We start from the raw sequence: 14,770 nt of genomic DNA, 5'->3' as shown, positions 1-14,770 counted from the left end.
GGATGAAGTGAATGCTGGTGAAGCTATGTGTTTGTCATCTCTCAAGTCTCTGTGCACTTTCCTAGGACTTTATTTGAAGAATAAACACCTTTCAGTTTCCTCAATTTCTCTGGTATGTTAATGTTTTCCAATAAACAGCTTGATTTAAAATAGTTTTGGCTGGTCAGAAATAGTTTACTAGTGAAGTCAATTGTTTTTTTCACTTCTTTCGGAGCAAAGAAAATCCTGATACCTTAACTATCCTAAATTTCCTTACCGTTTTCTTCTGTGTAGCAGTAGCACGTATGTTTCTCTGTAGCAGGAATTTGCATCTTCTAAGATCTCATTGTTCCTGGGCAGTGCTCCTCAGAGCCGTGAATATTCCATAATTCAGCAAATTCAGATTATTTTTTTATCTATTGGATTCCCAGACTGGAACATCTGTTTGTGTCAGGGCCGTCCTTGCAGCTTGCCTGGTCCTGTCCCAGCATTTCCCAAAGCCAGTCCCAGCATGCCAAGAACCCCTTTTGGCTGTGGGGAGAGAACACGGGGAGGTGCCCTGGAGGTTGATCGCACCATTTCCCCCACATTGCTTCCATCTCTCTGCAGGACCCGTCTCCACAGAAAACAGCTGGGGCCAAGACAAAAGGTCCAATGAGGAGAGCTAGGAGCCAGCGCTTGGATACCTGTTTAGAAAGTACTACGTATAAGAATTACAGGAACATTTAAGAGGAAGAATTGTCTAGTCACTTTTTGGTTGAAAACGAGGTCCTTCCTTTTTGGACATTTTAAGGTCCTTCCAAGGGCTGAAATGGGGCTGATGTGTTCTAAACACCAGAAAAGAGTATAAGGCAAGTAGCAACACTTTGCAGGTGATCACTTCTAATGAAATAATCTGGGAGTCTAGCTAGGAGAGAGTCTTGGAATAATTGAAGTCTAGAGGTGCTTAAGTGCCATGCAGATGTCAAAACAAGCTGCCAAAGCATCTTGGGAATATTCAACAGATTTTTAATAAAAAAATAAACAGATGTTGAATGATTGGAATGAGATTCTTGAACATTTTAGAAACAGTAGAGACCCTGACCACAAGAAATGGGTTCACTGTTACTCTACAAGAAGCCTATTTTCACAGCAGTAGCCTTTTTAATTTTTTTATACACAACCTGTATGTACGTGAGCAGTGGTTTTAGAAGCACAAAAGACAGGTAACATAGGAGCACATTGGCAAAAAATTTGTGGCAAACACTGTTAGTTGTCACTGAAGATCTGGTTGATGCAAGTAGCACTACTTGCGGTTCCTGTTCTGCATCAGAGACTTAGGAGAAGAGATCATCTTTTATGCCCTGAAAGTTGGGAAAAAGGTAATGACACCTGGGTTGTAGAGAAGACAATACAATTTTTTCTTTATTTTCAGTAGTGTTCAGTTTTCTTTCTCTGTGCTTAAGGGATGGTAGTTCAGAAATGGCAGTAACTTGCGTCTCTTATGCGTATTTGGATTACAGATGCAGTGTATCTTTATTTGTCTCTGAATTAAAGCCCTAATAAATAGTCATACCAGTAGTGTGAATGCAGTTACGCGTGTAGAAAAGGTACGTGGTTTCCATTGGGATCATTATTCCATCTGAGAAAGCTGTACCTGTACTAGGTACTATGATGGTACAGTTATTTTGATGCAGTTAGAGTAATGCAATTTTTGCATTTAGGTGAGATGTGTGTTAGTTACAGAGTGAAGGAGCTATGCCAATATACTATTCCACAGTTCACAGAGCATCAGTAAAAACCTTAGCTACACGTGGCTCAAATTACCCTTTCGAGTATGAATTACCTTGCATTTATGCACAATTTAATCTGCTGGGGGAGTTCCCAGTGCCATCAGTCCTTTGGAGGGACAGTTCATCTTTTGTTTTCCATACAAAGCCACACAGCTAACAGTGAGCTGCATCTGTCTCTTTCTTCCTGGCATGATCAGTGCAAGAGCACCCAGAAATGAGTGTGCTGTGTTAGAGGTGCTGCTGTGGTTGCAGTCTAGGGGCAACGGTAACGATTCTTCAAGGTTCCCTGTTTTGAGCATATAACTTGAGATGCGTGCAAGCGTTCTGAGGCTTTGGGTTTTCCATTTCAGGAGGTGCTGAGATGTCAAATTGTTCAAAGGCTCAAATTCAGCATGCAACAGTGGAGTTAAATCCCAAGTCCGTTTTGAAAATATGTGCCTTTGGCTTACACAGGGCTTAATTGCACAGATCTTTTCTTTCCCGACGCTGAGGCCACCAGAGCCTCAGCAGGAAAACAGCTTGACTATAGGAGCTGGGAGGTGGGCAGATTATCTCTGTGTTATAAACTTAACATATCTGCTATTTCAACAGCTGGAAGACACTAAGCAAGTAAACAAGGGTTCATTTGGAGGGCTGGCATTTGAGAGATAAAACCTTTTTTTTTTTTTTTGATAGTATGAAATAAAACAGGCCAAAAATACATTAGAGATGGCCAGATTGCAAAGGCAAAGTTGCTGATATACCTTTTTACATAGGTTTACAGCAGAGCCGATGTGTAGTATATTCTTGATTACAAAGTTGGAGGGGAAAATAAAGATATTTTAAAGTTTTGCTATTGGGAAGCAGTATTACCAAATAACTGAAGATTGTAAACTCAGATTTTCAACAAGGCAAATTAACAGAAATCTTTTTACTTCAGTAAGAATTACAATATGCAAAGCAGAGTTAGAAAAAAATAAAAACAGAATATTTGCTCATGATACGTTGTTTTGGACACAAGTGGGTTTTTTGTATGTAAATGACTGTAAATTGAAAAGCCATGAAAAACTGTCACCCTCATATTTGCTGTTTAGTTAACTGGGGAAAAAAATTCTGCTAATTAGCTCTTGTTTAGTATTATGATATTATATCACTGGACTACCGAACAGAAAAATAAAGGTATTACCTAAGCAAAATAAGCCTTTGATACGGTACTAGTGGAAACAACACAAAATGTGAATGGTGGGCATATATATTATTTGAATAGTGGCAGGGAAACAGAACTTTCTGGACTGCATTGATTCTCTGTTACCGTCTCGGTCTGCTTCTCATGTGTGCTTCACAGGAAGTAGAGAAAAAAGAAAAAATAAATCTATGATAAGCAAATGTAAAGAGATCTACCTGTAAGCAAGTACCAAATGCCAAAAAGATAAAGCTTCCATCTTTCCTTGTTTTCCCTGGATGTTATTTTAAGTACCTGATGCTCATTTCAATCTTGCCAAGGCTTTATGAAAATGAAAAACTTCATAAGGGAAAGAGAAACCACCCTTTTTTTTTTTTTTTTTTTAATAAAGCACTTCATCTAAGCACTAGTCATTGTGCTTTCCTAAATTATAAGGTGCTTTGGCAGGATTAGAAGCTCTAAGGTAACTTAGATACAACTTTAAAAGCTGGAACCTTTCTTGCATGGCTGGAGGTGTCACTTTAAACTTCTTGTCTCACATCATTTACATCAAAATTTTGCATTAGCCAGTTAAGTTCAAAGAAGTGGAAGGTTCTGGGAATTCTTAGAGGAATGAAGAAGCCATCACCAAAGCGGGTGAGAATTGCGCTGGTGATGTGGAGAAGTGCAGGCTTCCTTCCCCACTGAAGTGAAATCCTCAAACCCAAGCCTGCTGGAGTTATCACAGGTAGAGGAGGCTTTCCCGAGGCACACCCTTTGCGGTTTTTTTGGGCCACGGCAGATAATTCCTGTGACAGAACACCGTAATTTCACGCTGGATTGCATCAGCATGATCTACCTGGCGCTCTGAGGTCTCATCTCTCTCCCTGCAGTGGCAGTGGCACCTGGGAGGCAGAAGTGGCGGTGCGAGCTGGCAGGCCTCCCATGTGTTTCCAAGGGGGAGAATTAATTTTGCAAGTCCTGGAGGGTGCTGCCTGTGCTTTCTGCTCTTTTTACCTGGTTCTAGACCCTCTGAGTAGAACAATGGAAATTGCAGAGTATGGGCAGAGCATCCAGAGGTTTACGTGTAATAAATTCAAAATAAAGAGTAGTAGTATAAAACCCCTGCTGCTGTGCAATTATCTTTGGATAGCATGAGGTTTAGCACAAACATAAAAATATTTCATCTTTTTTTCTTTACTTTTTTTTTTTTTTTTTTTAAGATGAGGACTGTGTAGCAAATGAGGGAGCAGAAATCAAAATGTTGAGCCATGGTTAATGTAATTTTTCTGTATATCAAGACATTCTGAATTGTAGAATGGAATTCATACTGTACAAATTTAGAGACATTACATTGAAAAAAATGCTGATTTTGCCCTAAGCAGAAGCTGTGGTTAGGAATACATTCTTCATTTCCAGTCTATTGATTGTTAAGATAAATAAATATTTTTTTTGTCAACAGAACAAAAGGGAGTGTTAGGAGGTAGTTGAAAATTAAAGTAGGGGAGATTGACAGCTTTTGTTTCTCGTGCAACAGGTTTGCAGTTCGTGGATATTTCAGAAAGGAAGGATTGCAGGAGAAATTCTTCAGACCATTTTCTAGCTCGTGTTTTTTGAGAAGCCATTGTGGTCTGTACAGCATTCTTGCAGATGGTGGGATCATCTGTGGGGTGAATGGGTCCTATTTGTATCAGCTTCCTTGGAGCTGTGTTTCTCAGCCAGATACCTGAGCATGGTCATCCTGCACAAAGAATAAATCTTCCATGAAGTTTGCAAGTTTACTCATTTTTCAAGAGTCTTGTAATGCTTTGGCATCATTGCTGTGTCAGTTTTGTTTTCAAAACAGCTATTTTAATCAGATGGTTTTGAGAGGTCTGAGCAGAGATTAGCCTCTCCAAATCTTGGGTTTTTTTTAATCTTTAAAAACATGTCTAGAAGAAATGTCATCTCAAATAGAAATCTTCTGGAAAGATAAAAGGCTTCATAGTAGCTTTGCAGGAACCTCATGTAATGGAAAACTTCTGTGGGGTTTTTTTCTCAGTTATTTGTACAGAGCAATGCTAAGTGAAAAATGAACAAGCATTGTGTAAAAACTGTGTAATACTGGAAGCTGAGGTATTTCCTGAAGTGTGAGTTAAACTGTTCTTGGGCAACTTTTCCTTAAGCCAGGAAATGTGGATCTTCCGCTGAAATTGTTTCCATGGCGTGTTCCTGCCTCATCTGCCAGGTGGAGAGTACGGGCTTCATTCCGGAGATGCACAGCAATTACTTCTTGATAGCTGAGGCCACTGAAGGCAATGCACGACTGAACAGGGAGATACCACTTGGCAAAAGTGTAAAATTTTATCAGAAAATACTGGTACTAGTTTCAGCCAGTCCAGGTTGAAGCGCAGAGAAATGTTCGCATGTAATGTATGAAGAGTAAAGTTAACCTGTTGAAAATAAATGTTTCACACAGAATGCTTTTTCTTCTGCTAGCTTTTTCTGGTGGAAGGGAACATAAGGGGTTGAATTATGTCATTAATTTTGAATTCTATTTTTCCTTCTTGTTTCTGATTCACAGTGTGTGCTGTACTTGTGGGCCTTGAAAATCCTTTACCCCAAAACACTGTTTTTACTTCGTGGGAATCATGAATGTAGACATTTAACAGAGTATTTCACGTTTAAGCAAGAATGTAAGTCTACCTTGTCCCTTTTCCTCTTAACTTCCTTTTCAACAATTTGTTTTGTTATTTTGTGAATATTTGATACTGGTTTACCACCAGTAACTTTAAATGTACTTTTCACGTTAACTATCATTAATTTTAACTTCTAATCACTGTTCCCTGAGAGGGCAGGCGTTGGAGAGGGTGTCTCGGTGGTGGAGAAAGGAAAGGGTGAGAGCCCCTGCAGCAGGTAGTGACCGACTACCCACACAAACCCAGGGGTGTTGTCACTTGGTGCTGTGGGTACTGCGACACTTCAGCGTGCCAGCCTGGCCTGGGAAGCAGCCCGGGGCTCCTGGGGGCCGTCTGGGCCTGGGTGCTCTTCGTGCTGCTGCTGATTTTTGCAGTCACAGCCTGCCAGCACGCCAGCTCTGGCACCTCTGCGACAGGTCCCTGCTCGCCCAGGGAGGAGGTGGCATCTCACTGGGTCTCATCTGCAGCAGGAGAAAAATGCAAGGAATTTTTATGAGGTTTTTAGGTGGGTTTTTGTGGTGTTGTTTTTGTTTTGTTTTGGTTTGGTTTTCCTTTAAGTATAGCGTTTTCACATTTACCCTGGAAGTAGGCTTAAGCTTTTTGGTATGTTCTTTTTATAGAAATTCTTTCTGTGTTGCAAGAAGGGATACGCTGACACATAAGAGCTCATTAGATGTAGACCTTCACCTGCACAATGAAGCTTCTTTTTTCCCCCGTGGCTCTGTAAGCTGAAGCCATTGCCATAAGTCTGTGTCCCCTTTTTATCATCAGGGATAAAGGAAATGTTAATTGGCTCAAAGGCTTCATGGTTTACTGAGTTTAATATGCATATTGGTAAATTAACATTTCAGCTTCATTGTATCACGTTGTTCATTTCATAATGGCATTTCTGTAGATAATTAATTATAAGGGACTGGGATAGAGTTCTGATTACTTCATAGAGAGTATATTGAGTGACAATGTAGTAGATGATAACAATTCAGCAGACTTTTTAAGGCTTGCTGTATAGATTTCATGGCAGACTACAATGCTATATTAAATTGTTTATTTACAGTTTTTTAGAAAAATACAAGAAACTTGGCAGAACTTTTATTAGTCTCACCTCAGAATCTGAAGAATTTTTCCAGCAGTAAATAACAATAATCCTAAATATTTTCTTAACAATAATCCTAAATAATTTTTTGCATGATGCAAGCTTTAGTACAGTCCTCAGTGCTAGAGGGAGCAGTGAGAGCAAGACGGAGATACTAAGCAGCACCCTAATTCCTTTTCTTCTCTTAAGTGTTGATGGCACTTTCTGATACCATCTTAATCTTTAAAAGGTAAAATCAAATATTCAGAACGCGTATATGATGCCTGCATGGATGCCTTTGACTGCCTTCCCTTGGCTGCTCTGATGAACCAACAATTCCTGTGTGTACATGGTGGCTTGTCTCCAGAGATCAACACTTTAGATGACATCAGAAAAGTAAGTCTGAATAGTGCTCAGGTCTAATAAGTGAACAGTTAATTGCCAGCAACTAAAACTTGAATTCTTTCTCACTGTCATTCATTCGTGTAAGATGCTTGTATGTCATTTTGACATTCATGTTGACACTATCACCTTTTAAAGGCCTTTCTAAATAGAAGCTAAAAGGAATTGCTGCAATTAGTCATATTTTATTGAGGTGAGGAAATCACCTGCGTCCAGTATAACAAAGGATTTATCATCTTTGTGTTCTAAAAAAATAAATGTTAGGTATGTAAGTATTTAGGTGCAAATGAATGCATAGTATTGATTTCTTTTAGGTGTCATCTTACTAGCACAATGTAAGCACACCATCTGATGATTCCTTGCGCCTTCTCAGGCATTCTGCGCTTTCTTGGAGAAGAGATAAAAATATCTCTAGAAAAAACTCACAATATTTAAAACACGTAATAAAAAAGTATGGTATGATTGCAATGAATATAGTCAAGATGTTATTATTTTTAAAGGAGTCAAGAGCTTCATTTTCAGTAGGTCCTGCTGTGTTTTTAATAGTACTGCACTTGAGTGCCTAGCAAATTGTTCTCTGAACTGTCATGAGATTATTATGAGGAACTTCTCAGAACACAGGAGTACCACACAGACATCAACTTACCAAGCCTTGCTTAGACAATGTCAAACAGTTTCTTCACATAAGCCAGTGTTGTTGCATGTTATCAAGGATTAATTTTTTCAGGTGTTTTGTAAGAGAGATCTCAGTTGGTATTTCTACAAGGAGATATTTAAACCATTCATTCTTAGAATATCCAGCAGAAAAGATTTTCTCACCTCTTACTTGCAATTTGAGACTTGCAAACATGGATATGTACTTCTGAGGTTTGAAGTTACTAAAAGATAAATTATATTCTGAGGTTAATTTGTAGCCTACTAAGAAATTAATATGGTTTAAAAAAAAAAACAAAACAAAAAAAAAAACAAACCCAAAAAACAAACAACAAAACAAAAAACAAACAAACAAAAACCCAACAAAAAAAAAAAAAAACACAACCTTGAGCCAGTAATTACATGTTTTGGTTTAAAAGCAATTAGATTAAGATATTAGCTGCACTTTTAAAATTAGTGAATGTAAAGTTTTGTTTTGGAGGTAAAGGTTCGCTATCTCATTAAGCAAAAATATTCACTGCCTAAAAATTAGCTGGCTTTGCAACGGTATATAATGGCAGAGTAAAAATGTTTAGCTCTCAGATTCTAGATTAGGGTCATTAACATCTTCACTTCTTTTTTTCCCCCCACTAGCAGGTTTGTTAATCTTTGGCAATCAGCAGTAATTGGCTTTGCATATTTATGAATTGTTATTTAATTTTAATGAATTACAGGTCCAAAACTATGAATTGGTAGAGGGCTGAAATACTTAGAAGGGTAGGTATGTTATGAATATTTCATGACAAGGACACAAAGGTAAAATTGTAGAGTTCTCTTATTAAAACTCTTCAACTGAGTGTTGAAAACATATAAAACCAATTATTTTTCTTTGAATTTTTTTTTTTTTGGGGCGGTGGGAAAAAAAGTATGTTAGGTATGCTACTAAATCATTACTTGACCTTTCTGATCAGATCAGAGAATGTTTCGGACTGCAGGCCTCATTCTTACACCTGTCTTAATAGGGAGTATTTTAATGTTAAAACGTTCTTGCAGAGGAATACTCATTTTCAGTATTTTGGTATTTTGCTATACTTTGTCTTATTTGCAGTATGATTCTATATAATTTGAAATTTTTAATACCAGTAGGCAGAAAGAGTATTTTTTAGCTGCCTAATTAGGGCTAAGGTTAAGAGAGCAACAAGAATGTCATGGCAAGATGCTGTAATGCAGAGATGTTGTCTTGGTATTTAAATACAATTTTTTTGTGAAAATGTATTTAAATCAAAATGCAACTTGCTTTGAAATAACTGTTGTCTTTATTTCTTGAGGTGCCTCACATAAATCAAGTGCCATGATGTTTAAAAAAGTCACGAAATACAGAAATGCCATCTCTCTTGTCAACTGAAATGCTTGCAATGAACAGTAGAAAAAGGGAAAAAAATGCACACAAAAATGCACACAGAATGCAATCCACTGTATCTCTTAATTTTTGGTTATATCATTTCCTTATCTTTGTCAGTGTTAGCGAGGAGTGTTTTACTGTTATTCAAAATCCAGTGCTTTAAAGATGAGAGCAACCCAAAGCCGAAAAATAGATTGCTTTGGGTCTTTGTTTGGCAGTGCACGGAATGAAAAAACAGTAACTTTGCTTCAGTGTTTCTGCAATACATAGTTGAAAGAAGTTAGTATTTCTTTGTCTCCTATTTTTCTTAGTTAGATCGATTCAAGGAACCACCTGCATACGGACCTATGTGTGACATCCTGTGGTCAGACCCGCTGGAGGACTTTGGAAATGAGAAGACTCAGGAACACTTCACTCACAACACAGTCAGGGGGTGCTCGTACTTCTACAGGTGAATATTATGACTTTCAATGCATTTCTGGACATGGACGTGTTCTGGTTTTGCAGTACAAATGTTTGCTCAGAGTTTGTGGCACTACTTAGATAAATGGGCTTTTTTTTCTGCAGGCTGGCCATGTTTTCAGGTAAATTCATGTTTGGTTTATTTGTATCTTGCTCTCAACAGCAACTGGGAAACCCTAAAATTACTTAATTTTATTCAGTGGAGCCTGTGTGTTTTGCTTCTGTTCTTGTAAGTTAGGGAATTAATGTGTCACTTTTAAAAAAGGGTAGGTAACTACATTTTAGTTTGAAAATTAGAACTTCATTTTGAATGAAAGACGCCAGCATTGGAAAACTCACTGCCTGTTGCTCTTCAGGGTAAGTAAAAATTGTGATTTCCTCCATAATAGCTAGTCTTTTTTTCTCTCAGTTTGGTGAAACTTTTGTTTATGTTTGGGAATAGTTCTTCCCAATAAATTCAAGATTTGAACAGCATTGGTTAAATGGGACTTGATAAGAGCTGAAATGCAGACAGGTGCCTGTAACGTACTTGCAGAAACACATATGGACTTAAACACAATGATATCAAGTTGTAATTCATCTTTGAAATTATTTCTTTCTGTTGATGTTTGTTAATAAAATATAACCATGAGATTATTCCTGAAAAAAATAGTAGTAATGGGGATAGAAGGACATCTAAAGCAAATCTGCGGGTTAGTTTGTGACTATTTAAAGGAAGCTTTCTTTTCGGTTTCCTTTCTGCTTAGTGGTAGTTGTGGTTTAGGCAGGGGGTTTTTTGTGTCTGTCTCACCTTGCACATAGCTGACCCGTAGCTGTTCAGTAACATGCCAAAAGTAAATCAGTGGCTTCTACCAGTAACCAAGAGACAGAGCCATTAGAGTCAATGTCCCTGTTGGTAACATTAGCAGGAAGGTAATAGATGGTTTGACTTTTAAAAATTAGTTTTCCTAGTCCTTTCTGCGAGCCGTAATTGCTGCAGGGTGAGGATGGCCTGAGAACAAAGCGGGTTTGCACTGCAGCCTGGACTGCCAGCACTCACCTTTTGTGGGCCAGTCGTACTGCCACCTTCGGATTGATAACTTCTGGAAGGTGCTCGATAAATAGGTTTGCTCTCGTTAGGAAAGAAGGTGTCAAACTTGCAAACAATTGATCTGTGCAGAAATGGGCTTATGACTCTAAGGGGGTAGAATCATTCCTCCTCAATAGCACCAAACGCTGGAGCGTGCCCGGGACTCCCAGGCACTGCAAATAGTGAGTAATAGCCGTTTCCCCTCATGAACCTCTCTTACAAAAGTTAAAAACCCTGCAAACATGCATTGTTCTTAGATACAGAGCTTATTATATATTGGAACAACTTTTAGATTTTAGAATTATTTTTTTTTTTCCCTAGGGCTCTGTTTTACCATAAAATTTCCCTAAAATATGTATCAGTTTCCTCTTGAAGATATATCAGATCTAGTCTAAGTCCCGGCTCACATTCAGAAAAGCGCATATTTCAGGGAAAGAGGAAATATTTGAAAGATACCTAATTGTCAGGTCATGTGTGAGGGACATGTAACTGCTCAATGACATGAGCAGAATACTAGGTTGGAGTCACATTGTCTGAGATTATATAAGGCCAAGTGTTACTCCTAAAAGAGGTGCCTAGTTGCTCTGGAAGGTCACTAATTGTTTACCTAATGATAATCCATGGCCAAAAAAAAAAAAAGTATGCATTGGTGTGCAATGTTTAATTATGCTTGCCTTTTCTAGTTACTTCCTGAGAAAAGGAGCGAATTTCCCTAAACAGCCAGATCATCTTGTAAAGGAAAGACTGATTTATGCCGTCCTCCTTCAAGAATGTCTGTTGATAGGACAGACTTGGTTTATTCTTTAGTGAATAAAACTTCTTAGTTTCTTCAGTCGTTTCCAGAAAAGAAAGTTAAAAGATAGCAGCATTTTAAGGGAGGGTCAGAAACATTTCAGGCACACACATGAGCCAGGGAAATGATTTCTAGATGATTAAGATCTCTTAATTCCAGGAAATAACTGTAATAACTGTCATTTTATCAGGCACGTTCACTATAATGGCAAGTTTCAAGTGACTTTTCTATGATTTAAAGTTACTTCCTATAACAAAATGCTATGGGGAAAATAACGGTCACGTGGCTTTCTAACTGTGTACATGCAACACATTAACAGGACTTCCCAGCTCAGTAGTACATGAAATTTCCATTCAGCCGAAACTCATTTGTAAAATGTTGAGCCATCTGTATGAGGTAGATACACCTGAGAAAATATAAAGACTGTAGCTTACACTAGTCTGACAATCCTCACTGCATTTCTTAGGTCATCACTCACGTACAGCCTATGGAATTTCAAACTGATCCAAGTTTTTCTTCAAGAAATTCCCTTTTGTGTAAGAGTTCTTGAAACTGTTATGGCTAGCACTGTAAAATGTCAGTTCATGAAACCGCAGGCCTAACATGTCATTTAGAGGTGTAAAGAATAGTCAGCTTAATTTTCAAGGGTGCTAGGAGTCAACGCTTAATGCATACCTTTTGCATCCAGCAGCATTTTACGGGGTGGATTGTCAAAATATATGGATCCTTGGAAATAGCAATAGCACAATGCCACAGTGAAAAGTAACTGAGAAATTTAAGTAATTCTTGGACATTTATTAAAGTTCTCTACCTTAATATGAACAAAGAACAATAGTGATGAGATTTCATTTCCCCTTTCTGAAATTTAATGTTGTATGTCATTTGCAGTCATGGTCATGTTTGATGCAATTTAATGAAAAGGTAGAAGTAATTAATGGTGTGCTAGTTGTGTAAATTGGCTTTTAATTATGAGTTGAGTGAAGCTTTTCTTTCATCCTTACCCAAATTACTATCATATCCAGGGAGGGTTATGAACAAGAGGAATGAATTTGTCCCTGAGTGAGCTCCCCCCTGATTTTTAAGTTGATCCAGCCAGTAAAGAAGTGTTCCTCTTTGTCTATCAGATTATCTGGTTTTGCCTTGAATTTATTTAGTGAATGTTTTTTTGCACCTAGCTGGTTGTATTGATCTTGCCAATGACCCATTGAATTTATTTCATGGACTAGTGGTACAGTAACTCTCAGGGATTTCTATAAGAAACATACCTGATTTGGCAAGATATACTGCTACTTATAGTCTTGAGAATGGCTTCTTTCAGTGATCACAAAGCTTGAAGAAGTCAGCTGGACTTTATTCTACTCTGAAAAGAACATTAACTTAGAGAGACAGCCACTAAGTGGGTTTAGGCAATTGTTGAGGTGTGGGGAAAACTCTTTCTAAGCCACACTAGAGTGGTGAATGTCATCATTCCCATAAAATTTACTGGATGGATGAAGAATGAAAATGTTCTTTCATTGCATTCAGACAAAGTTACTCTGAGCATGCATTGTCGTAACCGTGAAAAATTGCAACTGGATCCATGCCCAGCTTGTTTTTTCCTTTGAGTTGAAGCTCTGGTAAAGAATGTCAGGAGTTTAGTTGCATCACTGAGTTAATTAGCAGTGCCTTATCCTATGTAAAGTATATCAAGGGCTTCCTATCAGGGGTAAGCAGATGTGCAAGCTCAACACTCACTTTCTGGGATCATTTATGTGTATGAGACTTGGCTAATTACTCACTGTTAACAAGAGAATGAGTGTGGTGTGAGCCTGGCCAAAGTCAATGTATGGCCTCAGAAGCAGAGCAAATACCAGAAGTTTTCTGCAGGTATAGTTCTCCAGCCTCTTCGTTTTTTTTTTTTTTAGTGAGTTTAGTATCTGTTCTCTAAGGAATGTTGAGCTTTATAAAGCTGTTTGGCTCTTGGCTACTTGTATTTTTCAAAAGCAACAGAATAAAGGCAGAAATGGTTAGAGGATCAAGAGTGACTGGCACTGCAGACTTCTCCAAGAACTTCATTTGCCAGCCTTGGATAGCAGTGAAGTGGTTCAGCCTTACAGGTGCTTTGGGGTAGGATAATAATTTTGGCCCTGCCAGCACATCATTTCAGTGGTTTACTTTACATGTATGTTAAGCTTCTGAGTACGCAAGGACCAGGGAAGTGTCTGCTAAAAGCTTGTGAAGACTAGCGTGTTTCACCTCAGGGTGTGAGGCACAGTTGTATGAATTACAATTTTTTACTTTTTTTTTTTTTTTCTGTAGCAGCATTTTAAAACAGTTTCTTTAGCTCACTTTTCCACTCTCACTTCTCCCAAGCCAGAAGCTTTTCGCTGCCCTCATCTGCCCAGCTGTACTGGTAGAATTGCTCCTCTGCTCCATCAGACCTGGGAACACATCCAATTTTAAAAGAATGACTCTGCAAAAAAGATATGTGTTTATTTGTTCTAATACCACGCAGTTCCTTTCTCCACTTTGCAGTGCAGCTCTGCATACAACACAGCTCAGGGCAAGAAAAAGCAGGTGGAAAGAAATGTGCTGGGAGCTGCCTAGGACAGCACAGCAGCAAAAGCATTTGCCTGTGGCCTTTGGAGGCTGATGCATGAGGCCAGTGCGCTTTGCTGCAAACTTGATTTTATATGTGCATGTAATCTCAGAGATGCTGTTGGGCTAACTTTAAATGTCTTCTTTTTTACAAGAAAAATATTTGTGCCTCTGCTTTAACGATCTGACGAAGGATATGAGAAAAATTAGATGCATCCAGTTTTCCCAGTTATTGGTGGAAGAGCAATTTGAAAACATCTGCCGTTTTGGTTCATGTTAGCAAAGTATTGCTTCTCTTCCAAAACTGTGTAGAAGTAATCGGTGATCAGGCAAGAGAGACCTCCAAACGAGTAAACTATGCATGAGGCATTTTAATGAAAAAAGGATGCCGAAGTAGGGAATGTCACACTCCATGGAGAATAACATCTCTCTAGCTTAGCGGTGGGATATTTTGTTTTCTCCGTGAGTCACTGCTCTTCCATGATTCAGCATGACACATGAAGCGCAGGCAGAAGGCTGGGTGGTTCTGGAAAAGCCTGTTGCGTGGGGGGTTTCTGTTTGTTTGTTTTCCCTCTTGGCCAACTGCTTTATTTCTGGCTCATCTGATTTACAGTCTGGGCTCTGCAAAACAGAGCAAGGAGGAGAGCGTTTCTGGAAGGGTAGCGATCAAAAAAACTAGTAGGGAATTTTATTACAAGATGATAATTTTCATTAGAAGGATTAGAAAAAAAAAATCCAAGCAGAAATCTTTTCTGTAAAAGCTTGTTTCTGATTACTTTTGCCATATTCT

General features: G+C 38.5%; 1 protein-coding gene across 2 annotated transcripts in view; it reads left to right on the top strand.

Annotated features, from left to right (window-relative positions):
* The window catches only part of PPP3CA (protein phosphatase 3 catalytic subunit alpha), a 202,103-nt gene that overhangs the window by 149,260 nt on the left and 38,073 nt on the right, over nucleotides 1–14,770 (top strand). For both annotated transcript variants that reach the window (XM_042807999.1, XM_042807998.1), the window contains exons 4-6: nucleotides 5,456–5,567; nucleotides 6,893–7,038; nucleotides 9,391–9,530. In XM_042807999.1, coding sequence (XP_042663933.1) covers nucleotides 5,456–5,567; nucleotides 6,893–7,038; nucleotides 9,391–9,530 — 398 coding nt within the window. The remainder of the gene's footprint in view (nucleotides 1–5,455; nucleotides 5,568–6,892; nucleotides 7,039–9,390; nucleotides 9,531–14,770) is intronic.

Source organism: Tyto alba, unplaced genomic scaffold (genome assembly GCF_018691265.1).
Source record: "Tyto alba isolate M040663 unplaced genomic scaffold, T.alba_DEE_v4.0 Super-Scaffold_6, whole genome shotgun sequence".
NCBI lineage: Eukaryota > Metazoa > Chordata > Aves > Strigiformes > Tytonidae > Tyto > Tyto alba.
The sequence above is the reverse complement of the archived record's forward strand: the minus strand, read 5'-3'. Positions and strand labels throughout refer to the sequence as shown.